This window comes from Melospiza melodia, chromosome 4, assembly GCF_035770615.1.
Source record: "Melospiza melodia melodia isolate bMelMel2 chromosome 4, bMelMel2.pri, whole genome shotgun sequence".
Lineage (NCBI taxonomy): Eukaryota > Metazoa > Chordata > Aves > Passeriformes > Passerellidae > Melospiza > Melospiza melodia.
In genome coordinates, this window is record NC_086197.1 from 54589057 (window position 1) to 54597617 (window position 8561).

At 49.6% G+C, this 8561-nt stretch overlaps 1 protein-coding gene across 1 annotated transcript in view; it reads left to right on the forward strand.

Moving 5' to 3' along the window:
- CACNA1I (calcium voltage-gated channel subunit alpha1 I) overlaps positions 1–8134 on the forward strand; it is a 124633-nt gene extending 116499 nt beyond the window's left edge. The window contains exons 33-36 of the mRNA XM_063154580.1: positions 1729–1845; positions 2217–2385; positions 3302–3405; positions 5155–8134. Of these exons, the coding sequence (XP_063010650.1) occupies positions 1729–1845; positions 2217–2385; positions 3302–3405; positions 5155–5859 (1095 nt within the window). The 3' untranslated portion in view covers positions 5860–8134. The remainder of the gene's footprint in view (positions 1–1728; positions 1846–2216; positions 2386–3301; positions 3406–5154) is intronic.
- Positions 8135–8561: the final 427 nt, after the last annotated feature.

The window sequence follows — 8561 nt, forward strand, 5'->3', positions numbered from 1 at the left end:
CTTGGGATGGTTGACAGACTTCTCTACATGGATGTCTGAAGTGTGTTTAGCCACAGTAGGAGTTTGTCAGTGAGCACCAGTGAAATATGTTTTCACACCTGCAGTTTATTTAGGTTATGACATTGTTGACTGTGGGTTTTATGTAGATCTCAGGGTGGTCAGAATTTTCAAGCAAGTGGTTCAGTGACAAAAAGACTGTTCTGGCTTTTGTTGAAATCCTTCTTTATGGATGGCAAAGGTAGTCACAGATGCTACCACGTCATGCTCGCGTCTCTACAAGCACAGCTGGTAAGGCTGCTTTGGTGTAGCAGGCACTTGGGAGAGTAATAGATGAGTACACACATTAAGTGGCATGAATGAAGACTGTGCTTCTCTGCAGGTGTTGTTGCTGACTGGTGCCCGTGTAGCATCCCTGGCATAAGTTCATTGTGGGCTCTCTGTGCGTTCGCGCTCTGAGGAGCAGTTGTTGGTTTTGGGCTCTCTCCATGGTTGAACAGCACCATGTTCCTGTGTCAGAATAACACCTCAAATAAGGATGTCATTTGTGCACTTTATTTAAATCCAGCTTCAAGTTTTCATTCTGTTTGTTTAAAGTGCATTATCCCTCAGATGGAGACCTCTTCCGGTCTCTGGCACTGGCAGAAGCCACTAAACTTCCAGCTCGAAAGTCATCTCTCCAAATGTTTCACCTGCTGTCATGGTGCAAGAGCTGTAGCTGCCTCTTGCAAACACAAACACATGGCCAGAAGCTGTTCTGACTGAGACAACCCAGAATACAGCTCTCAAGACTTAGCTGCTGGTGGTGCAAACTTCTGGCACTCCAGAGACCAGTGATGGAAATCCAAGCACAGGAGGGACAGATTAACTGCTTAGGCTGGTAGAAAAAGATGCTTTTCAGGCAGTGTGAGAAAGAGTTGTCAAGCAGAGGGGATTTAAAAGCTTGGAGGAAAAAGGATGGGAGAGAGGCACATGTGGTATGAAACAGGCCAAAAGATGAAGCAAGGTCAGGCATGGGACTGGAGCAGAGCTGAAGCACAAGAATGAGAGAAATGCAATGGTCAGACTTGCTTTCAGAAAGCAAGAGAGCTCAAGTGTGGGTGTGTGGGAGGGGGCTGAGTTCAGAGATGGAGAACAGAATGGAAGACGGTGTTAGGTAAGATCTTGGGTAGGTTAGAGGAGAGGGGAAAGGCAAGATGCAGGAAAGCTGGAGAGGAACAGGGTTTCAGTAATGAAGGTAAGAGAATATGAAAAGCATGATACTGGCATGGATTGCAAAAGGCATGACTTTCATTGGAATGAAAGCACCTTCATGTTTAAGCAGGGCTGTCTGTGGTGCCTTCAGAAAGAAGGGTCCACTCCTTATCCCTCAGCAGAGCCAGCTGCCCTGTCACCAGCCTGAGGGACCCCTCTGCCTGCCTGGCTTTATTTGCAGGGCCTTGGGCCAGCTGTACCGCTCTGACAGACACAGGACTCGTTCCTCCAATTCTGGCACTAGAGGAGCATGGACTAATAGCAGCCTGCTTGCAGATCATATATTCAACCTTTCTTTAAAAGTGAATTCTCCTGCCCAGCCCAGTTCTGGGTTAGGCAGCTCCTGATATATCCAAGGAATATAACCTAAAATTGATTTTGGGTCTACAGGCTCTCACTTATCCACCATCAACAGTGTGACTGCTTAAAATGTGGATTCCAGGCATGACCTGTAACAGCTCCTTTCCCTTCCTGCAGGTCCAGCTGGCTGAAATGGAAGCATTATCCCTCAACTCAGACAAGTCCTCTTCCATCCTTCTAGGAGATGAGTCAGACAATCAAAACACTGCTCAGCTGAATCCTAAGGAGATCAAGGTTAGCCTCAGTCAGCCATGGGCATCCTACACCCTGTGCTGTACTTATGCCCCTGCTCATTTCAGGTGTTCTGTATTCATCCAGGTGTCCCCTGCTGAGCAATATAATTCTGGTCATTTTTCAAGAGCTTCTCTATAGAGACATACTGTGGAGTAGGATTTGAGGAGAACAAAAGAATACATGTATTTGAAAGTTCTCTTCACTACTGTTAGTAACTTCCTCTGAATTAGTCAAAAGGCAATTTGGGCTGGAAAATTGAGCATCTCTTAGCTAGGTTGAAGTTATTATCAGAATCTTCTTCTTGAGGCTTTGAAAAGCCTGCTTGATCATCTTCCATTAAATTTCACTTTGTCCTTGCTTATTTTTTCCAGCAGGATGGCCAGGACAACCCTGACTCCACTGGGGCAGACAATCTGGGGGAATGCCTGCTTCCAGCATCCAGTGAGGATGGCTCTACAAACCCAGAGAGTTACCTGTGTGAAATGGAGAATACACCTTTCGACTCAGTTCAGTCTTGGCTAAAGCATGAAATTAGCAAAGGTGAGCAAGGCTCTCATTCTCCAGGTCTGCTGAAACTGTGGGTTGGCTCAGCTCTGTTTCTCTCCTGCTTTCCCTCTGCCAGGGGGAGAGATAATGTGACTTGGGGTTACACTAACCAAGAATTAGCTTTCAGCTTGCTAATTTGCTTCAGGAATGGGGGGAGGAGCAGTTCCTTCATTTTTGTTGTTAGTTTTTATATCTTCCCTCAGACGTGACTCTGTGCAATACTGTGAAAGTGCTGATTTCCATTTGCAGCAGTGCACAGTCAGAAGAGAGTGGGGACAGATTCTCCTGACATGCCAGCTGGATGAACTGTGCTCACTCAGCACAGAAAAACTCTGCTGCCCCCTGAGACCAAGTTAAGGTTCAGGGAACACATAACACACGTCTGCCCTTGGTGGAAGTGCTCCAGTTCTACTCTTGAGCATGCCCTGGTGCCCTGTGGTCCCCAGCTTTCCCAAACCACCCTTCATCCCTTGCCTTGCAGGATCTGGGATGAATGTCCTCTGGCAGCAATACATACTTGAATCAAGGCAATATAGCTCAGCATTCCTCTGTGAGAGCAACAGCAGAGCTGGCCTGAGCTGTGTTAGGTCTTCCTGATCTGGTGCAGGTTTTTGTGCAAAAAGTGGGATCCTTAGTCTGAACACCAGACTGAGGCTTCTTGGCCAGGAGTGCATGTTCCTGAATATCCTTTGTTCACTGGACCTGAGACTTTGCTCAGTGTAATAGCAGCAAAGGCACAAAATAAAATCAGAGGACTCTTCAACTTTTTTTTTTCCTTCTATTTCTGTTCTCCTCCCTTTTCTTTTGATGCTGTCAGTCCCTCCCAGCCCCTTCTCTCCAGGTGCATCTTCCCCTCTGTTACCTGTGCCAACAGAATTTTTCCACCCAGCCATCTCTGCCACCCAAACAGGGCCTGAGGAAGTCTCATGTCCACACAACCTTCCTAAGATCTCTCTGCAAGGCTCGTGGGCATCACTGAGATCTCCAGGTGTGAACTGCTCACTTCTCCATCAGGTGAGGAAGCCTGCTCCTGTCTGCTAGGAAAACTCAATTTTCACATCCCACCCAAACAGAGGGGGCTGAAGAAGGAGGAGGGCAGAGGAAGGAGAGAGGCAGCTGTGCTCTTGGGCTGGGTAGCCTGGATAACCTGGGTCTGTAGGAGGAGCACAGTGGACTGCAGAATGCAGAAGGGTAGGGGAGGAGAGAGAGTAGTACAGCAAAGTGGTTTTGGATAGCTCTCACCCCATGAAGTCATTTGTTCTTCTGCTTTGGATCAACAAATAGTTTGACAGCTGCAGTGGGCCCCACATGAAGATGAAATCACATCACTCTGTAGCTCCCCCCTGGCTCCCTGGCACTGGGTGTGCTGCAGACGCCTGTGTGCACAGCAGCCATGGTGTGGGCCAGGGAGGTGACAGCTGCACAGCCTCCTCAGGTCCCCTTAACACGGTGACTCCAAATCATGCTCCTTCTCTCTTGGAACAGGCTTCTTCCCACCTGCATCCTCCACATCCCTGAGTGCCCATCCACACACAGTGTCCCTAAGCTCACTGTTTTGCACTGCCCACTTAACTCTCACGTCCCAGAAAGGTGTCATCTCTTTCTGAAAAGGCAGCTATTTCTCACTAACAAAAGAGAAGAATAAAAGCACTGGGGGGATGTCAGGTGTCTCTGAAGTGCAGAAGATGCAGAGATTAAAGCCCAGTAGAAATCCCTGTTATTGTTCTTGGAAGATATTCCATGAACAGGGGCACTCTGTTCCAGACAAACTGAAAAAATAAAATGTATATATGACAGACACTGTTGGCACAATACAAATGTGTATAAATTCACCAAGGATAAATTTAGCCTTGGTCTGAGATTGAGTTGTTGCAGTGTTGAAACCTCTGCTAAAATTGACACAAAAGAGGTAGAGCCCTGGAGCTGGCACACCACTGGGACAAAAGTACTGAATTGTTGTAAAGGAGAAATTAGTAAACTTCTGATTATTTGACACAGACTGTGTTGAATATCTATGGAGACTGCTTCAAGAGACTGCTTCCAGTCCTACATGCATCAATCCCAGTGCAGTGTCCCAGTGATGATCACACAGTGCAGACCAATTTCCTAGAAACAACTAAAATGCAGCTTAACTAGAAGAGCCCTGATACAAGGAAATTAAGGCTGTTTCCTCTTCCTGCTGGAAGGGGACTGCACCTTTGTACCCTAAATGCAAGGGTAGCTCCTGCTAGTGCTGGTCAAAAGACCCATGGGGCCTCTTTTCTCTCCCCAGATACTGTTCATTTTTTTAAATGAGAGGAGGTCTGCACAGAAGCTCCTTGATTCCTGTGCAGCTGATAGATGTGTCCCCATGTGTGTGGCAGGTTTATAGGCAAGCCATGAGTGAGGACCCACAGGGAACCTTTGCTCTGGTGCCTCCTGGACCCTCAGTGCTCAGGGAGAGCACAGTGGTGGGCGCTGCAGGGCTCAGACACAGCACCCCTTCCCTTTGGTGGAGCACTTCTTGTGGGAGGGTAGATTCATTCTGAATCCTTTCCTCTTCCTTGCCCAGAAAGAAATCCCATGGCAGGCTGCACGGCTAGTGCTTTGAAGCACTGGTTGGTTTATGGCTCCCTTCCCACGGAAAGAAGAGAGGAATGGAGTTTCCCCCCTTTTTTTAATGGTGGCTTATTTTCACACCCCTAAGTACCCCCAAAACCAAGAAGGCAAAGTCGCTTTCCCATCTCCTTCCTGAGCACTGTGTTTTCGTGCTCCGCTCCCCAGCCTCCCGAGAGCGACACGTCGCTGGACAGCCGGAGCAGCAGCTCGGCCGGCAGCCTGCAGACCACGCTGGAGGACACCAGCCTCAACCTCAGCGACTCTCCGCACTGCGCGCTGGCCCTGCCGGTGGCCCTGTGCCCCGTGCCGGCGCCGGGCACCCAAAGACCCCTGGCAGCGGCCCTGTCCCCCGCCTCCCGCCGCCGGAGCCTGCGGGGCCGCGGGCTCTTCAACCTGCGGAGCCTGTGCCGCCACCAGCGCAGCCACAGCAGCGGCGGCAGCACCAGCCCCGGCTGCACCCACCACGACTCCATGGACCCTTCGGACGAGGAGGGGGCGGGCAGCAGCCTGCGCGGCGGGGGCAACAACAGCGAGCCCTCGGAGACGCTCAGCAGCCTCTCGCTGACCTCGCTCTTCTCGCCGCCGCCGCCGGCGCTGAGGCTGGTGAAGAAGTGCAGCAGCACCAGCAGCCTGCAGGCCAGCCCCTCGCCCCGCCGCCCCGCCGCCCACCACGCCAAGCCCTTCTACACCGTCGACCCTCGGGGCTTCCTCTCGATGCCCTCCTGGGTGACGGACTTCTGCAAGGACACCCCCTCGGCCAGGGAAGGAACGGAGCCGGGTGGCCCCGGCAGACTGGGGACAGGGGGCCGCAGCTCCCCGCTCCCTTCCGAGCTGGAGCTGGGGGACGGAGTCAGCAAGAGGAACAGATGAGGGTCCCTGAGGTGCAGGGAGGGAGCATTCGGCCGCTGGCACGGGGAGCATGTTTCACTAGCTTCTCCTTGGCAGCAATTCCAAAGGATTTGCAAGAAAAAGAAAACAGTCAAACAAAAAATTATAAATATATATATATATACGTAAATATATATATATATATAGAGAGAGAGATATATATATATAAAATAAATATTCTGGTACCGTACCTCAGAGGTGTGGGAGAGTGCAAGCAATACGGGAACAGTCCTGCCTGAGGGCAAGACCTGGGCCATGACCCCAGAGACTATAGTGACAAGAAAAGGCCATGGGGCTGGCAGGGACAGGGCCCTCCAGCCAGGTGACTGCTATGTGGCAGTTGTTCAGTTATATACATATACATATATAGAGAGATCGATTTATTTATTTTTTTTACTGAGAGATTATGATTTTCAGAAAGTGCTAAGAAGGAACAAGAGAATGGGGGGCCTGAGGGAGCTGCTACACCAAACCGTGAGGGTGGGGTGAAGGGAAGCAGGGTAAGCGCCAAGAGAAGAGCATCTGGGGCTTCCTGGTGTGTTTCTGGGAACTTCTTTATTGTCCATGCTTCCATTTCCAAGGTTAAAAATTGTGGGCCAGATCTTCAGGATGAGCGTAAATTGGCAAAACATGCTGTTGGTGTAAAGCAGCAGAGTTCTGGCTTGAGGTGAATTCATGCTGATTTACAGCAGGTGAAAATCTGGCCCCAGCAACAGAGAAAAGCAAATAGCCATGGACCACAGGGAAACGTTTTGAGGTGAAAAGCCTTGCTTTGAAGGGAATGTGTGAACACAGCGGGCATGCTCATAGAAGGAGGGATGGAGGCTACATGGCTTATTTTTGTTGTTGTTTTGTGGATTTGGTTTTTTCATTTTCCAAAGAAGGAAAATTACAAGGGGAAAAAAATTACAAGGCTCATGGGGATATTTGGAGTGGGAGAAGTAGGCTGGAAGGGAAGGGGGACGTAAAAAGGGGAGAGGAAATTGAACTTTTCCCCCTTTTATTTGCAGTAATTGTGATATTTTATTTTAGAAGCCCAAAGGTGCAAAAATTATCCCTAGAGAAACCTATCTGTTATTTTTGTATCTATAGCTATATATATTAAAAGAATACAAAACCTAGAATATTAGAAAAGACATAAAAGCAAAGGGGGCTTCAACAACACAAAACACAGTCAGTCCCTTGACTGAGGGCTAACCCTGTTCCAAGTTCCAGTGGGAAGACCCTGCAAGGACATCCTCAGCTCAGTAGTGGTTGTCTCCTCCCTAGCATCATCCTCCGGCATTTTCCTGGTTTGCATCAGTGTAGCTGGGACCAGAGTCCTAATCATTGCCAGCCATGGGCATGGAGAGCAGCAAATATTGATGGGAGAGTGTGTGTGTGTTTGTGTGTGCATGCCATTGTGAGGATGCTGATGTGTGCCATGCCCAGGCCAACTGGCTCACCAGAGAGCTGCAGCTCTCCTTGTCTCTGCCTGGCAGGGCAGTGGGAGTGGGGAGGATTGTGGAGAGTGAGGGCAGGGCGACCCCTCAAACCATGACCTGCCTCAGGATCCAGGATTCTGTTCAGCATCATCCTCTCCCAGCGTGGTTGCAACAAGGCTTCCAGAGGCTGCAGCCCTCCTTGCTTTTCCAGTGGCACAACTGCACAAGTCTCCTTTCTGGCAGGGCCAGCCTGGATCTCCTCCTGAAGCAACTCTAAGGCTTTGTGCCCTTCCCAGATTTGCAAGTGGGTAGGAAAACCAACCACCCAAGGGGAACAAAGGATTTTGGATGTCATGTCCCACCCCAGGGATATTCCACTCAGGTGTGTCAGAGAAGACAGACTGGGAAGGGCAGCAGGGAGATGATAGCAGCCTAATGGAGACAAATGTTTAGAGTACTGAGGAGAAGGAGCAGGGCTCCCTGTCCCGTTTTTTTCCGTCAGACCAAGAGGGCCTCTGCAGCCCTCCCAGAGGTCTCCCAGCTGGCATATGAAGCATTGTGAAGAGGGCAGCACAAAAGATATTCTGATTTTATTGTGACCTGTCTGACTTTAAAGCAGCTGCTGCATCTTACAAACCAGGGTTGTAAAAAGCGAGCACATCACTTGGGACCAGCAGCCAGGAAAAGGATGATTACTGTGGGGACTTAATTCATTTGCTCTGTTGTGAGTGTGCATGCTGACTGCAGGGAGGTCAGACCTGTGAGTAGGGGACAGGAGAGCCTGGGTCCTTGTCCTTGCAGAAAGATGCAAATACAGATTTATTAAAGCAATAATAAGGGTCTTTAAATGCTTTTTTTGCACTGGTGGTTCTTTGAGTGAGTTGCCCCTGCTCGCTGTCCCGTGGGCAGAGAGGAGGGACACGACACATGGCTTCACATCCTCAGGGAAGGAAGTCAGTCCCTAAATGGCTGAACCATGAACTTGGGTTGCACAAGGCTTCCACCCAAACCCAGAGCTGCTTTGAAGCCAGAGGTAGGGTTTACCAGAAAACCCAAAGAGTTGAAACCCATCCAAACCCCAGACACTTCAATGCACAGAATGCTCCTTGGAAGTTTGTCATAAGAGAACACAGAAGTGGGACTCCAAGCTGTCCTGGCAGTTGTATGGGCTGTGAAATGTCTCAACTGAGCAATGGGAGAGACATTAGAGATTGGTGGAGTGCTAGAAATTACCCCAATATTTGATCATGAGAGAAACAT